The sequence below is a fragment of the Apostichopus japonicus genome, chromosome 13, assembly GCF_037975245.1.
Source record: "Apostichopus japonicus isolate 1M-3 chromosome 13, ASM3797524v1, whole genome shotgun sequence".
Classification (NCBI taxonomy): domain Eukaryota; kingdom Metazoa; phylum Echinodermata; class Holothuroidea; order Aspidochirotida; family Stichopodidae; genus Apostichopus; species Apostichopus japonicus.
This window is the reverse complement of record NC_092573.1, coordinates 23,043,891-23,060,812: the sequence shown is the minus strand read 5'-3', so window position 1 is coordinate 23,060,812 and position 16,922 is coordinate 23,043,891. Positions and strand designations below refer to the sequence as shown.

The following is a 16,922-nucleotide window of genomic DNA, read 5'->3' as shown; positions in this document are numbered from 1 at the left end:
GTACAAAATTAGCCATAACTACTGATTCAACATGAGGTGTGTTAGTTATTAATTGTTTAGTTGGTGTGTGACACTTTAGATAACACCTATAGATCAGAGATGGTTCTCCACCCCTAGCCTACTTATATTAATTCAGTTGCTGAGTTAATAATTAATGTGCAGTTAACGTGACACATTGATTTTGGCCAACGTCATTGTTTCTCTTGTTGCAAGATATTTGGACCATATATTGTTTGAAGATTGATCAATATACGTGTGGATTATTCTTGGGTCATTATTTTATCTATACTTTTTTTACTTCTCCATCAGGGATCTGTAGACCGTGCAAAGAGTCATGCCATGATGGCCACAGTGTGAAAAGTCATGTTATGAAACATACTCCAGCATGGTAAGTTGACAACCAATGTCTATGGAGAAGTAGATAGTCTACACTACTGTATGTGAATGTGATTCAAGGAATGGCCTCCTGCTACTCATTCGGTAAAAACAACTATTTTATTCTTCAAAGGACAATACGAAAGTGAATTACAAGTGTTATATATATCCCCGGATGCCATTGGGGGATGGGGGAAGGCAGTTGTCTCCAATAAATTTAACAGCAATGATTTTCAAAATGGGGTATGATATGTGGTTGGCAATTTCAACACCACACCGAACTCGATCTGATGCCTTCCCCCTTCCCCTCCATTTTGAAACCTACGTTTGGGTTCCTGTGACAGTCAGTGAGAATGTTTGTTTGTGTATGGATGTGTTGGGGAGGGGGGGTGGGGTGGAGGGATGGAGGCATGTTGAGATAGTCTCTTTGGCCTAATGGAGAATAGTCGACAGACGATATTGCATTTTCCCAATTGAATTGGAAGCTAGTTAGTAGTTACACTATGGTAGGTTTATAAATGTTGCAAACTCCTCGTGGTGAATTTTTATTTTGCTATTTCTCTCAATCAAATTTATTTCTCTCCTTTCACAGGGCGTGTTGCTATTGTAAAAAGAAACAGGTAAGATTAAAATATCTTTTTCCCAGTTCATGAAGCATTTCCCAAAGTTCAGTAGTATTGGAAATTTACTGCACTTTAAATTCAGTAAATATTATCTGTTCAGTAGTGTTATGTTAGTGTTTATGTAGTATGTACGAGCCCGATGTCATTAATATTACATGTTTGTACGAGCCAGAACAAGGGATGAAACGCTGGGGTTTGAGCAGTCGTAATTGATTTAGTTGATACTTTCCGTTACAGTCGATCTATCAATATATCAGTTGAATTCCATAACATCAGACTCTTATCGTCTTATTTGTTCGATGCAAAAATAACAAAGTAGTACAAGCTTCCATAGTAAGGGGAGCATCAAAGGAAAATTGTAGGAAAAGTGGTACAAACATGGGATTGATGACAAAATGTAGTGCTTCTTTGAGGTGGTACTGATAATAGCAGTGTTATGGCAGTTACTGCTGAGGACTATTGTTGGTACGAGTTGCGACTCAGGTCACCCTGTCTCCAAACTTAAAAAAACCTGGACTAAACATGTTTGATACTTAATCGTGCCATGTCTACAACCCCTAATACAGAAACAATGAAGTCACTGAACACGTCAAACCATAACAGTTTTACCTTTGAGGACTGGCTGCCAAAAGCTAGTAATAGACCAGCATTTTGGGATACCCATTATTATTTGTTCATGCAACATCACAACCTGTGTTTAGTACTATTATTTGACCAATTTAAGAAACAAAACTTATGAGTTGTTTAAGATCTTCACCAGTCTTGAATTCTTTGGAATGGGATGGTCAAGACAGTATTATAATGAAGGGGGGGGGGGAGGGTGAGTGGTGGAGGTAATCATGTATTATAATGAAGGGGTGGTATGGGGGGGGGGTGAGTGGTGGAGGTAATCATGTATTATAATGAAGGGGTGGTATGGGGGGGGTGAGTGGTGGAGGTATTCATGTATTATAATGAAGGGGTGGTATGGGGGGTGAGTGGTGGTGGTATTCATGTATTATAATGAAGGTGTGGTATGGGGGGGGGTGAGTGGTGGAGGTAATCATGCATTATAATGAAGGGGTGGTAGGGGGGTGAGTGGTGGAGGTAATACTAGTTTACTATCATTGAAGTATCATGAAATGTTTCCTTTTCTTTCAGTGTTGTTTGGTGAAATAGACGGAAGCTTTCAGAAATTGCTGGATTTATCTGCCAGCCATTGAGGAGGCATCTATTATGTCAGAGTCACACAAGAGCCTGGAATACTTATTTTCATCTATACATTTTTCTCTTCTTGGTGGCAGACCTAAGGGCTTCATAGTTTCTTTTGTCAAAGAAATTATACAACTGGTGAACATTTCATAACAATTGGTTTATGTGCAAGAGAATGATTGAATTATTTTTTATTCCATTTTTTCGATATTTATACTTTTTCTTCAAATTTAAATTTTTGAAGTAGCAGATATCATTGGCTTAAATGGGATTGAAACCAAGGTCATACGCCCCTCCTTTTCCCCCCTTGTATCTTACATGAGCCTCAAGATGGATATACAAGATTGCAAAAATTCCCTGGAGTTAAAAGTTGTAGGAAACTTTAGCAATTTAGCCTAGCAACTGTTATTTGACCACAGAAAGGCAATTTGTCAATAGAAACAGTTCTTCAACCATTCTGACCTTACATTGTGGTTGAGATTTTGAAATTCAAATCATTTTTATGTAGGTTCCTTTCAGATTCATATTTTTCCCCATTAAAGGGGAGAACTTTGACCCCTCCCTCCAAGCTGCGACTTGTTCTCGTTTCACCATATCGCAGAGAGCACCTGGGGGTGGGGGGGGGGAGGTAAGAGAGAGAGACATAAATAATCAAACAAGGGCTTTCATGGTTTGTTGGTGCGAAATATTTTAATTCAGCATTCCACTTATTTTTTTCAGGAGAGAAGTTGTACACATTTACATCTGCATAGTATCATATTACAGATTCATGTATTTGCTTATATATATTTACACCAACAAAGTCTCAGAAAAAAAAAACTATACATATACTGGTGAAATATGAATATTTTTAGTAATATGTTTAATATTTTGATGATTTGATGAATGTACAAATATTTACACAGATGGACAACAGTGAAATGAAACTCAAACCTCAATTGTGTCTGTTGTTGTAGTTAAGTGATAAGTTGTTACGTGATACAGTATTATAATAAGTCACTCCTATTGGCCCAAAAATTCTCAAACCTTAAATGAATCCAACAAAGTCTCACTTGTAGAAATATTGTAATACCATGAGTGAGTGACTCTGCTCTGTAATGACCTTTAAATGAATTGACTGGTCTGGCCGGACCTGACAGTCCCCCCTGCCCCCCCCCCTCGCCTCAACCCACCATCCTGTTGTTATCCACTCCTGCGGATCTGTGTTGGTAACATGACAACTTCAAACTGAATAATTCATTAGACTGTAGTGGAGAATTTAGTTTACAAGGAAATTGCCTGCTGTTTAGAAAGTCTTCAATAGGTCACAGTATGTGCTATTTATGACATAGTAAATGTACCTGCTCTTTGTTTAAACCATCATAACAAATTTTTGAGGGAAATTATAATCATAAAAATCATTTGGCAATTTGTTACTATTTGACATGTGAAAAAAAACCTTAGCTGGTGAAGTTGTTTGTAAGTGTAGACTTCAGGCTAACTTACAGTGTCTGTCATTTATCCTAACATGATCATCCATCTAAGTTTGAGTTCATTAGCATCCTCATTGAGAGAGATTTGTCACCTAGGGAGAGTAAGTAAAAGCTCCTGCTGCAGTTCAGGGTCTTCTGCCCAGTTGACCATGTAGCCTACAATAAGACCTGGCAAACATTAGGGATGATGCCCTCTAATAGCCTCTAGTGTTTCAATATCCTCTTCAAGTCTAGGGTATCAGAAGCTGTTGCTATGGAGATTTGTCACCTAGGGAGAGTAAAAGCTCCTGCAGTTCAGGGTCTTCTGCCCAGTTGACCATAAGTCAATAAGACCCTGCAAACATTAGGGACGATGCTCTCTAACAGCCTCTAGTGTTTCAATATCCTCTTCAAGTCTAGGGTATCGGAAGCTGTTGCTATGGAGATTTGTCACCTAGGGAGAGTAAAAGCTCCTGCAGTTTAGGATCTTCTGCCCAGTTGACACTGCTGCCAACTATAAGTCCTTGTAAAACATTGCGAATAATGCTCAGGTATCCTTCAGTCTTCTCAAGATCCTCTTGAAGTCTGGAAGGCAAAAAAAGAGGAACATTCACCTTCCTACATTGTTTGTTACAAACAAAATTTTGGAGATTCAGTGAAGGGTGGAAAAGCATGTAGAAAATAGAAAGAAAAAAAAATCACTTTTGTAACCTTTTATTTGCATTGGTCCTATCTTACAGGCCAGGATGTAATGTTTAAACCCCTATTAATACCAGGGCAAATGATTTTCTACTCGTCCAACCTATCTTTTGGTTACCCAAAAGGGAAAACAATGGAGTCACTCTTACTATTGCGGTTAGATTCGTCTAACACGGCAGCATATAGACACATTGCACTCAAAGCCGAAGCCAGAGTGAATTAATCAGGACACACATCCAGAGTCTATGCATGCTAAGTTCTTCAATATCGCCCTCATTGCCTTTCGGGGAAACATTTCATTCTGAAGTTTTGATTTATTCTTGTTCCACGAACTTCAACATCACTAAGTGCTGAGCAGTGAATGTTCAAATCTAACTTTGAGGTTGGTAGAAAGTGTTACAGTGTGGTTTCTGTAACTTCATGTGGATAAGCCAACAAATTTTTACTGCACATCTTAGCAATTTTTCCTAGTCATTTTTCTGTTTATGATTGCCATGGCAAATATGTTTGGGAAGGCAGCCACTTACTTTTTATGGCCATCTTCCTTTGGCTGTTGTGATTTCCGTTGTAACTCTTTCAACTGACTCATGAGGGCTCTATTCTGTGTCGTAACTTCTGAGAAATAAACAGCAGAATCACATGTAAGCTGGTTGCATTAGGGTCAATAACAGAACCTAAACATTATTAAGTATCACTTTCCTTTTCAAAAAAAGTATCAATGCTTTGTCTTGTCCTTCAATATTACATTCATTGCAGTGGTTTATAAGTAGTGTTTACACGGGTCCAAAAATCGGGAACCGGGTACCCGAGGGCCGTTACCCGTCGGGTATCCGGGTACCCGGGAAAAAAATTGTTTTCCCCCCGTGTATCACGATTTTCAAGAAATTACATATTAAATGCTATAATAAATGAATTATATTCTCTACTGACAATGTTTTTAATATGTTCAAAAACGGTATAAAACCTTCCTCAATAATATCTATTTGCTTTTTTTCTGTCATAAACTTGTTAATTACTTAATATAATTAACATTACTACTAATTAGTAGTAATGTTGTTAACATCGCCTTGCCGCCGCTGCTTATGCTTCCTCTCCACGTCTATTGGATCAGACCATAAAATATCCCTTTACTTTAGCTCAGTTGTTACTAGATCTATCATGCAGGCCCCGGGTTCGCATTAGCCGCGAGATTACGCGATTCGCGCAATTTGATCGCATTTGGAATACACGATTTCTAAAAAGCCACTTGCGCTTATTATTTTTGGTTCCTTGCTTTAGCAAAAGGAACCTATGCAGTCAGGTTGGCGTGTGTGTGTATGTGTGTGTGTGCGTGTGTATGTGTGTGTGTGTGTGCGTCTGTGACACTTGCTTGGGTACGCTCTATCTCAATAAGGGAATGTTGGATTGAGGCTTAACTTGGACTATAGATCCGCCATATGGAGAAGGTGTGCCCTATTGTTTTTGGTGCCCACAAAGGTCACCAAAGGTCAGTTATGGTCCAAAAACCGAAAATATTAAAACTGCAATAACTCCCAGTGCCAATGTGCGACAAGGTTGATATTTTGGGAAAAGTTGTGAACTGGTTAGGGGAACATTTTCAAATTTAATGGTCATGTGATCCCAGGTCACCAAAGGTCAATTAATGATAAAAAACTAGTATTTTTGCGATAACTTGAGAACGAAATGTCCGTTAGGGTTGGGAGTTGCTTCAATGTTATCCAATTGTTGACCCGCATCTGGGTGACCTTTGACCTCAATTTGACCTCTGGTGACCTTTACATGTTTTGGGGATTTTTACAGTTTTGATGCTATTTTCAGATGTCAAAGGTACCTTCTGATCATAAATGTCAATAGGTTGACCCCGTGTGACCTTTATGTGCGAAGTTATATGGGGTCAAAGTTTTTCGGTCAGAGTTAGGATGGTTGAACAGACTTGTCGTTTTGTTTTTTGGAATCAGGAGATTAAACTACATCTGAAACCAAGGTCAAAAGGTCAAAGGTCACATTAGAAAAAATGTGCTTATTTTGGGAGGAAACGAGCAAAAAAGAAAATGTTTGGTTTTGATGCTAGATTTGGATATCAAAGGTACCTTCCGATCAAAAATGTCAATTGGTTGACACCCGTGTGACCTTCCTGTGCGAAAATATACGAGGTCAAAGTTAATTTTCAGACATTTAATGCAACAACTCCCAGTTCCAAGGTGTGACATGGTTGATATTTTTGGACAAGTTGCAAATGGTATAGGGGAACTTTTTCAAACTTAACAGTCATGTGATCCAAGGTCACCAAAGGTCAATTAATGTAAAAAAACTAGTATTTTGGGGGTAGAAAATGGGCAAAGAAAAAAATGATTGAATTTGTATAGTTTGATGCTCTAATTTAGGTCTCATCAATCAAAAATGTCAATAAGTTGACCCAAGGTGACCTTTGTATGTTAAGTTATATGAGGTCAAAGTTAATTTTCAGACATTTAGTGTAGGGTTGGGCGATATTTGCTTTTTAATGTCACGATAAATAGTTCAAAAATTATCGCGATATTTCGATAATTACGATAATATTTTCTTGTAGATTTTAGTGTGTTCGCGAACACACTAAAAACAACTGCCGATTTCCCACCGGTGTTTTCACGCAGCAAACACACCGAGTATAACGGCGTGGGGTTCAGGGCCCGCCTTAGAGCCCCGTTGGGGTCAAGGGGTGGAACCCCTTGTGGGGGTCCAGGGGCGAAGGCCCCCGGAAAAGTTAAGTATTTTTGCGTGTCTGGCGATAAAAAATTCGCAATTGAGGATTCAAAATACTGACTAACTTTATGAATTTAAATTGTCACGAAACTTATGAAAGTTTTAAAATGACAAGTTAGAGTAGCTACAGTATATTATGTGATAAAATGAAAAGAGAATTAATCTGTCTTACAATCTTTATAAAGTTTTACTTACAAAACTGTCGATATTATGAAACAAACTACGTTCGGCAAAGCCCCGGGGGCCGTTTCTAGACTGCCTAACAATCAGTTTACAATTGCAGTGTTTAACCGTACTTAAATATCACGGTAGGCTAATGTGCTTCAAATTTTCGCAGGTACCTTGCAAAACAACCCCCCTGTCTAACACCTGTTTGTTAACATTTTTGGCACGGTTCCAAAAAACTTTTCATGGAGTAAACTTTTTTGGCTCCACCCTAGAATTAATTAGGTCAGTCAGTAAAGGATCCGTAAAGTTATGCGAAATATTATCTTAGACGTTCAAGGAAAGTAGGTAAATATCCCCGTAACATTAAGGTAAGTAAAACACACCTCAAGCCAACCGACTCCTCCGCATGAACAAAACAAACTATTCCCCATGATACACGAGGCACAGTCTATACCATACAGACATACTGTAGCACGATATCAAGGCCCCAATAGCTACAGTATGGCCATCTTTATGAAAGTAAACCTTGTAATTCCATGTTTTAGGCCACCAGGCGTGATTAACTTAATGCTAAATATTGTTTCCATGTCCTTGTAGAAATCGTCAACTTCGCAAAATACAATTAGTTGTGTTTTTGTTGTTACGTGAGATCTGTAACCGACGAAGTGGTTAGGCTACTTACTATGCACTTAACTATGGTAGGATATTATTATTATTATTTTTGGGGGGAAATTCTAGAAAATACAGGGGCGTATCCAGGGGGGGCGCAACAGGCGCGCGCCCCCCCTATTGGCCGTCACCAAAAAAAAAAAAGTTTAGAAAAAAAAAAAAAATTGATGACGACCTTTATGTGAGATGTCGGTGATCGCTCAACCCCCCCCCCTCCCATATGCTTTATTTTTTGTTTGCCAAAAAAAGGCTCTGGCGAAGTTCGGCGGCATAATAGTTTTAGAAACATAGATGGTAATTGTGTTTGTATTATCACTATAAACACTAAATGACATGCCAGCCATACTAAATTGTGCATTTTGTGTCCATATTTACTGGAAATGTTGCTTATTATTAAGGTCGAAAAATGGATCACATATGGCCATGGGCGGCGATCCTGGGTGGAGGGGGGATATATCCCCCCATGAAAATGGGTGGAGGGGATGTAATGCACCATACCCCCCCCACCAAATGCCAGGGATAAGAATATTTTCATGCCTACATTTATGCATCTTCGTTAATGTACGGCTCTTTTTTAGCTTCATTTCTCGCCTACCATAAACGCAGTGCGATCTTTTCAAATAAAGCGTCTTTATAAAGCAAAAATAGTTGACTGTAGGCTTCATTGGCCCTATAACAACAAAATGTATTATTGCGCCCACGGCATTGATATAGTACATATATGCACCCTCATAGTATTCATATAGGCCCTATAGCAGTGGCGGAGATTTCTTGTCAGAAGTGGGGGGGTTGCAGGCCATTGATGAAATAAAAAGTCATAACTGCTGGCTCACTATCTAAGTGGACCATAAGTTGGCACGAAGTGCACAAGAATTTTTTGGCAAATATTGCCTCCCAGATTGCAGTAAATGGCACTGCCCAGGCCTTGAAAAGCTGCATTTAACCAGGGGCGTATGCAGGATTTTCTAACCCGGGGGGCGCGAATTACTATCTAAGCGGAGCACCACCATTGGTTGGCGCGCAGCGTACAAGCAAATTTCTGGTTTTGGTACCCCCAGATCACCGGAAATGGCACTTCTCGGGCCTGAAACTGACCAACCATATGTACACTTTTGCCTGAGAACCAAGTTTTTTCCAAATACTTTTTTTCTCATCTATAACCTTTTTGAAGATTGTCACCAGTCACACATCATGTTCGACTTCATCACATATCCTGTGGATCATTGCTTTTGTAGGTGATTCTTCATCGCGGCCCACAATATCCGTCAGCCCCACTGTTCAGAATTAGAAAATTCACAATTCTCGTGAATAAATTCACTTCAAAACATACCCATAATGTTGCACAAAATATCATCTATGGACAACCGATATAGAAAAACCTTCTTCAAACCCTAACAGACGGGTCAAAATTGCACGAGTATGATGAAGTATGATGAAGAATGTTGGTTAGGGAATTTTCGAAAATTCAGACAGCTACTAAAATATTTCGTTGAAGGAAATAAAAATAAAATATTTCCGAAACCGAATACTACACACATCGACAGTTTTGAGCATGGGCGCAGATCAGTCTTGGATAATGGTGGGGACGCGTGGCTGTCCTATGACACTATCTAAGCGGAGCGCGACCATGGGTTCGCGCGTAGCGTACGATTTTTTGGGGCAAATATACCTCCCAGATCGCCGGAAATAACACTTCCCAGACCTAATGATGCTCCTAAACCTCCTTAAGTTTTAGATCTCATGGCTTAGAAATTTAGTTTGGAGAAATACATGGGCGTCTGTAGAAGAAAATCAGGGGACAAATAATCCAAGTAGACTTTTGTATATACGATGGGTCTGGGGTCCTCTCCCAGAAAACAAATATAGACTGCCGCAAATGCGATTTCCGTCCTATATTTAACAACTGTGGATAAAATACAATAAAATGAGAACTGCTGCATGTCATTTGCACAATGCTGGATCAAACTGCGCCAAAGTTCAATACAGGGGAACTTGAAATGCAGCTATTGGTCAAGACAAATTGGTGGGGACACGGTATATCATGTCCCCACTACTGAAAAAGTTGGTGGGGACGCGTCCCGCTGTCCTCACCAGGATCTGCGCCCATGGTTTGGAGGCTGTTTATCGTGGAACGCCATTTTCATGATCACTGATATGATGTGATATCTGCTGTTTGCTTTACAAATTCGAATAATTTTGTCACTGTTCCTCTTTCTCTTCCCGTTTTCTTGCCGTATTTTCTACTCCATCCTTTTCTCCTTTTCTCTCTTTCTGCTTTTTCTTTTCCTTCCTTCACCTCGTTGAAGTTGGCAAGTGTATACAGTTCCAAAGCTATTCAACAGCAACAAAACGTTATTTTGTGTATGTCTGTTGTGGGGTGAAGTTAGCGCTATGAGCTACAAGTTCCAATGCGCAAGGTGGGGGAAAGGGGCTAGAAATAATGTGTGGGTCAATTCTAACTCGGTTTTCGGTCGTTAATTGTTGATGTAGCCTACCAGGTAAAAGGTTGAAATGACTTTAACAATTTCAAATTTAATAATTTGATTTATTATGCCATTTGGAGCACATAACATAGGCTACAACAGAACATTACAGGCAAAAACTAGGGGGGGTTGATTGTGTGGGCCAACCCCCCCTCTTCAAAAAGTGGGGGGGTTAAAACCCCCCCAACCCCCCCTGTTTCTCCGCCCATGCCCTATAGTAGGCCTACACACTTACATGTTCCCTCGAACAGCTGAGAATCTCATGTAACCAGGGTAATGCTTAATACACGTTTCACCTGGATGCCCTAGCAATCGGTACCCAGGAATGTAACTATGTGTAATTGTGTATTGCATGTGTATAGGCCTATAATAGCCTGCATGAGGCCATTTTCTTCATCAAATAATATAACAGAGCTCTCGAACATTCTAACGTTGCGCCTGAAACAAGATTGACAGGGGCAATTTTCCCAAAATAACACCCGAAATTAAAAAAAAGAAAGTATTTTGGATCCTGATTATGAGATATTTCGGACATGACATCCCTATTTTAAAGTTGGGTATATGCCGCTTGGAAACCTCGGGAAGTGCTGTTTCCGGCCATCTAGAGGGTTTGTTAATCCCAAAATTTTCTTGTACGCTTAGACCCATCCCCCAGGACGGCGTCATCATTCATGCCTGGCGCCCCCCCTATTGGAAAATCCTGGATACGCCCCTGAAATACTTTCTTTCCCCCGCTTTACACCAGATGTGGTCTTCTGGTTTATTCATAAATGGGTGTACTAGAGCCTTGTTTACATGACACTTATTGCATTTAGCACGATATGCCAGTTTCGCGTGAATTTTTCTAAAGTATTTTGCTCGATCTTTCGTAAAATTAGAAAGGTGTACCAACTTACTTTTCGTACACAATTGGAAATTTCTCTACTGATTTTCAGAGTTTTGTTCTCTATACAGTCAATGTTGTAAAGAACGGGTTTTCACTAAGTTCAAAAGTCAGTAAATGAAGTTGATAAAATATTTCTTTTCAACTTTCTTAACCATGGAATGCTACAATAACATTTACACATAAAACGGAGAATTTTTTTTTCTACGTCTATTTCAAATTTCTTTCACAAGAAATTATCGTCATTTGTTCAATCCTCAAAAAATATCGTCTTGAAAAAAAATTATCGCGATAATAATATTTGTCGATATATCGCCCAACCCTAATTTAGTGTAATAACTCCCAGTGCCAAGGTGTTACACAGTTGATATTTTGAGACAAGTTGCAAATGGTATAGGGGAACATTTTCAAATTTAATGGTCATGTGATCCGAGGTCACCAAAGGTCAATTAATGATAAAAAACTAGTATTTTTGCGATAACTTGAGAACAAATTGTCCGTTAGGGTTGGGAGTTGCTTCAATGTAATCCAATTGTCGACCTGCATCTGGGTGACCCTTGACCTCAATTTGACCTCTGGTGACCTTTTCATGTTTTGTGGATTTTTACAGTTTCGATGCTATTTTCAGATGTTAAAGGTACCTTCTGATCATAAATGTCGATGGGTTGACCCCTGTGTGACCTTCGTGTGCGAAGTTACATGAGGTCAAAGTTAATTTTCATACATTTAATACAATAACTCCCGGTTCCAAGGTGTGACAAGGTTGATATTTTTGGAGTAGTTGCAAATGGTATAGGGGAATATTTTCAAACTTAACGGTCATGTGATACAAGGTCACCAAAGGTCAATTAATGATAAAAAACTAGTATTTTTGCGATAACTTGAGAACAAATTGTCCGTTAGGGTTGGGAGTTGCTTCAATGTAATCCAATTGTCGACCCGCATCTGGGTGACCCTTGACCTCTGGTGACCTTTTCGTGTTTTGTGGATTTTTACAGTTTCGATGCTATTTTCAGATGTTAAAGGTACCTTCTGATCATAAATGTCAATGGGTTGACCCCTGTGTGACCTTCGTGTGCGAAGTTACATGAGGTCAAAGTTAATTTTCACACATTTAATGCAATAACTCCCAGTGCCAAGGTGTGACAAGGTTGATTTTTTTGGACAAGTTGCAAATGGTATAGGGGAATATTTTCAAACTTAACGGTCATGTGATCCAACGTCACCAAAGGTCAGCTAATGTTAAAAAAGTAGTATTTTGGGGGGGGGGGAGAAAATGTGCAAAGAAAAAATGTTTGAATTTTTACAGTCATGCTCTATTTAGGTCTCACCGATCAAAAATGTCAATTGGTTGACCTCCGGGTGACCTTTGTGTGTGAAGTTATGTATACAAGTTCAAAGTTAATTTTTTGACATTTAATGCAATTAAATTTCAATGCCAAGGTGTGACATGGTTGATATTTTGGGACAAGTTGTGAATGGGGTGGTGGAACATTTTGAAACTTAAAGGTCATGTCATCTGAGGTCACCAATGTTATCACATCTGTTGACGCGCTTGTAGGTCTCTTATATTTCTTACATTTTCGACGCCATAGTTAGATCTCAAAAGTGCCTTTTGATAAAAAATCCGATCACATTTTGTGATCACAAAAGTGTTGGCTATAGTGTTGGTTACTTTATGGGAACATGTAGGACCACAATTACTTGGACTATTTGAGCCCAATCTTGCTTGATAATATTATGTGTATTGTCATATACCCCAAGCAAGGAACCACAGTGCCCTTGGGCTCTTGTTTAGTTATCCCGTCTATAATCCATAAACATGTCGTAAAATTCCTTGTCAGCCTTTCCTTCTATGAAATAAACCAATGAATAAATAATAATTTCTTCCACATGGTAGCCTAACACCACACTAAGTCAATGCATGAGAAATCAAGCAAAGCCTAACCATCTGTTTATTCGCTGAAATTGTGACGCAGTTATAAGATATCCATGGAACACATTTATTGTTGCTGTTACGTTCGACCCAGGGTTGCCTAACACCACACTAAGTCAAGGGGGTAAGGCTAGCATAGCCATTTGTTTATTAGCTGAAATTGTGACGCAGTTATAAGATATCCATGGAATACTTTTGTTATTGCTGTTATCTTCAACCACATGGTAGCCTAACACCACACTAAGTCAATCGGAAATCTGCCTAACCAATTTGCAATTTTTTTTTTTTTTTAAATCACACTTTGCGTAGGATTCGAGTAATAAATTAGGAACCTGGTAGTATCTCGTCGGGCGGGTACCTTCGTTATTGCTGTTATCTTCGACCACATATTTTAGCCTAACACCACACTAAGTCAATGGGAAATCTGCCTAACCGTAGATTTGAATTTTCTTTTTTGAAATCACACTTTGCGTAGGATTCGGGTAATAAATTAGGAACCGGGTAGTATTGGGTCGGGCGGGTACCCGGATAACCCATGTAAACACTATTTATAAGCCTAACATTAACTGGTTATATAGCTCTTGGCTGAAGTTGCCAGGGCAGGAAAAGTTGGGGAAATCTGTGGTGCAAGGCAACAAAAATTTAAGCAATATTTTTCAACCCTGGTTATTGTCATCATCAGGTTATTACCATAATTTACCAACCGTTGGCCTTTAGATGAGTGGAAATTCACTGCAACATTACCCTTACACGATTTAAAGTTGCTGTAGAGATAAGGTTCACTAATGTATCAGGAAAAAAGGATCTCAACAGCAAAATATGGTGAGGGGGTTAAGTGAAAAAATGTTAGCAAGGAAAGGCAACCAATGCTTATGACTTAATGACTTTTCAAAAGGGAAACTTAATTTTTTACTTCCAAGCAAAGTTCCTTTCAAACTGTATTCCACCAACCTCTTCTCTCCCCTGCTTATAACTTAATGACTTTCGAAAGGGAAACATAATTTTTACTTCCAAGCAATTTCCTTTCAAAATGTATTCCCACCAACCTCTTCTCTCCCCTTGAATGGTTTCCTGTTCCTCTTGCAACTCCTCACAGTGCTTCTGGTGGGCCAGGATTTCGGCTGTCAGGTCCCTCTGTTGGGCAATCAGTGCCTTGATCTGCTCTTTTGCTCCTTTGTCGATAGGAGCGTCATCATTGAACATCACCTCCAATAGTGATCCACCCATCTGGAGTCTGTTTTAAAATAGAAATTACAACACACGCAGGTTATCAGTATTGTTTGCAAATCTTAATTGTCTTAAAATGGGTTGCAAGGTTTTCAAAACTTCTTTGTCAAATGTTCCAATGCTCAAAATGTGAGCTTAAAATATCAGACTCCAATTTGACTATGAAAACATCCTTGAGACGATAAAAACTTTGTAGATGGCACAAAATTAAATGCCATGATTATTAGTTTTTTTTTAAATCTTTCTAGCATTTTTGGTGACAATACTGATGACCTCCAGGTATAATGCATTTTGTTGATATCACAAGAACTTGATTATTTGTAGGGTAAAGTGAAGAGTAATTTCAACATTTAATCTGGAATTTCGAGAGAAATGTTAAGATATTTTCTATTGCATTACACATTAAGAGTTTGAAATGGTTAAAGCGATGACACTGCAGTTTCTGATATATGACTAAATTTTGAAGAAGTTTTTAAAGAATATTGACATAACATCAAGGTCAGCCTGTTTTCCAGAATTCGATACAAGGAATAATTCACAGTTCATAGTTTATATAACAGGTTTGAAGGCTATGCATTTGGTCTCTTAAAATATGCTATGCTTCCTGTGTACAAAAATTGCTTTATGCATGTTTGCACTTGCATATCACTTTGAACACATTGTGTAGAATTTAGTGATGCAACATTGGATAAAATATTCCCTTCAATAACCTGTAAAATAAATGGAACGGTCCAAATGCAGACATTATAATGGTCCTTCCTGTTGCTCAATGATACAACAAATTGGACAATACTGTTTGTCATAAAAATAGAAATTTGTAAAAATCTGTCTTACCTTTGTAAAGCTAATGATTGGGAAGATTTAAAACTTGTTTGCTTAAAAAGTCCTTGTTGCAACTCCAGAATACTGAAAGAAAGGTAAACAAAAATGTAATAGTTGACAATGAATGACACAAATACCTTAAAAAAAAACCTATGATCTATGTAACTACCAACATGTAATCTCTACCATGATGGCTTGTTTCTGACCTCTTCTAATAGATACACTTTGCTGTGTCTAAATAGTTTCACTTCAATTGCATTCTTGGCTATTGAAACACAATAATTTAATTAGGCACAATTAGGCTAATAATTCTTCCTTTGGTAACTGTTATGTTTGAAAATAGAGATGATTTCAAGATGTTGCTTTGAAATCTTCGTTCATGATCATTTCAGTGTCTTCAAGTACTGGTGTATATTCACAAGTGCATTAAATAGAAAAAGCACCACAAAGGGAGTGGCATTCACATGGAGGGCTAAAACAGGGAAGTTGTGGTAACTTTAAAATAGCAGCATGCATTGAGGTTCTCTCATGGATGGTATAAATTGGCGAGCAAAGTTTGCTACAAAAGTCTAGGCTACCTGCTCTCAACATTATCTCTCTCTTCTTGGCCAACATCTTGTTGAGATGAGGCAATTGCAGCCTGGAGTGTAGATTTCAGAGCTTCAAGATGATCCTTGTACCTGAAATAACCAACGGGAAAGAGCAAAGTTATCATGTAATAAACCAAGTAAATGACATCAGTTCTTTCAAATTGAATTAACCCTCTAAGGAAAGAGAGAACTTTAGTCATGTTTTGTGCAACGTGGTGGTAAATTAGACTTCGAAGTTGGAGGGCAATGCTTATGGTACAAGAAAGGTTGAGCTAGAACAACAGCTGTCCCTACGTCTGCCACACAGTAAATATATAGTCCTATAGAGAAAAGGTTAGAAGTTAGAATGGCCGATGAACGGATAAATATCCAAAGTATTAACATCCAAGTCTGCTCACTTACTGGCCAGGTTGAATATGTAATGCACATCGAAATCTCCTTGGTCAAGTTTTGTTCACATAGGTTCTTAACATCATTTGGATGCATGAGAAAGTTAGAAACTATTTTAACACAACGGCTGGTTTGGCAGTTTTTATGTCAGTAGATCTGGTCAACAAACATTGACCGGTACATTTTCAAAGCATGTCCATTTGTCACTTACTTTGGCCTAGGCAGGATAGGCCTTACTTAGGGTCTGGCCTAATTTACGAATTACATGCTATAGCCTAGGCCCTAGACTGTATAGAACTTTAGAAGTAGAAGTATTGAATCACTCAAGTTCAACCTGATCAGTTCAAGTGTAGTCATGTTCTCATTGAGTGGCGTATCCTCTGTTTCGTCCATACTGCAATGTTGAAAAAGTCACAAACTAAACTCAACGATCACGATTGTTGTATTTGTATATATATACATGGCTAGGCCAACTCCTGTAGAATAAGTGTTACGTACGTCATGCATGAACCATTCACCAGACCAACTTTATTTCTGCTGTACGTACGTATGCAGTACACAGTGATACGGTATGGTCAGTTGATTGTGTTCGCGGGGTTTTCAAACCTGTTATAAAATAAGATAGTTCAAAGAGATATGTTTTTAGATTTATTTATGAAAATAAAAAACTCGA

General features: G+C 38.6%; 2 protein-coding genes across 3 annotated transcripts in view; one reads left to right on the top strand and one right to left on the bottom strand.

The window, feature by feature from the left end:
- Window positions 1–3,127, top strand: part of LOC139978438 (uncharacterized) — a 15,307-nt gene extending 12,180 nt beyond the window's left edge. Inside the window, exons 11-13 of the mRNA XM_071988663.1 lie at window positions 310–388; window positions 968–995; window positions 2,139–3,127. Of these exons, the coding sequence (XP_071844764.1) occupies window positions 310–388; window positions 968–995; window positions 2,139–2,156 (125 nt within the window). The 3' untranslated portion in view covers window positions 2,157–3,127. The remainder of the gene's footprint in view (window positions 1–309; window positions 389–967; window positions 996–2,138) is intronic.
- LOC139978439 (centromere protein H-like) lies at window positions 2,374–16,887 on the bottom strand. Of its 2 annotated transcripts, none has more exons than XM_071988666.1 (6): window positions 16,748–16,887; window positions 15,848–15,949; window positions 15,282–15,353; window positions 14,267–14,454; window positions 4,867–4,954; window positions 2,374–4,225 (listed from the first exon to the last, which is right to left on the bottom strand). In XM_071988666.1, exons 1-6 carry the CDS (start codon window positions 16,750–16,752, stop codon window positions 4,078–4,080), a joined length of 603 nt encoding a protein of 200 aa, XP_071844767.1. In that variant the 5' UTR covers window positions 16,753–16,887; the 3' UTR covers window positions 2,374–4,077. The 2 variants fall into 2 exon arrangements, with proteins under 2 accessions (XP_071844767.1, XP_071844765.1); XM_071988664.1 differs by having other exon boundaries at window positions 16,584–16,797.
- Window positions 16,888–16,922: the final 35 nt, after the last annotated feature.

Bases quoted from the DNA above. Each gene is read 5' to 3' on its own strand.
- LOC139978439 (XM_071988664.1), bottom strand. From the start codon at position 16,642: ATGGACGAAACAGAGGATACGCCACTCAATGAGAACATGACTACACTT. The intron at 15,950-16,583 runs GTTGAACTTGAG...TGGTTATTTCAG, and splicing joins ACTACACTTGAACTGATCAG to GTACAAGGATCATCTTGAAG. The intron at 4,226-4,866 runs GTAAGTGGCTGC...TTTGCCTTCCAG, and splicing joins AAGGAAGATGGCCATAAAAA to ACTTCAAGAGGATCTTGAGA.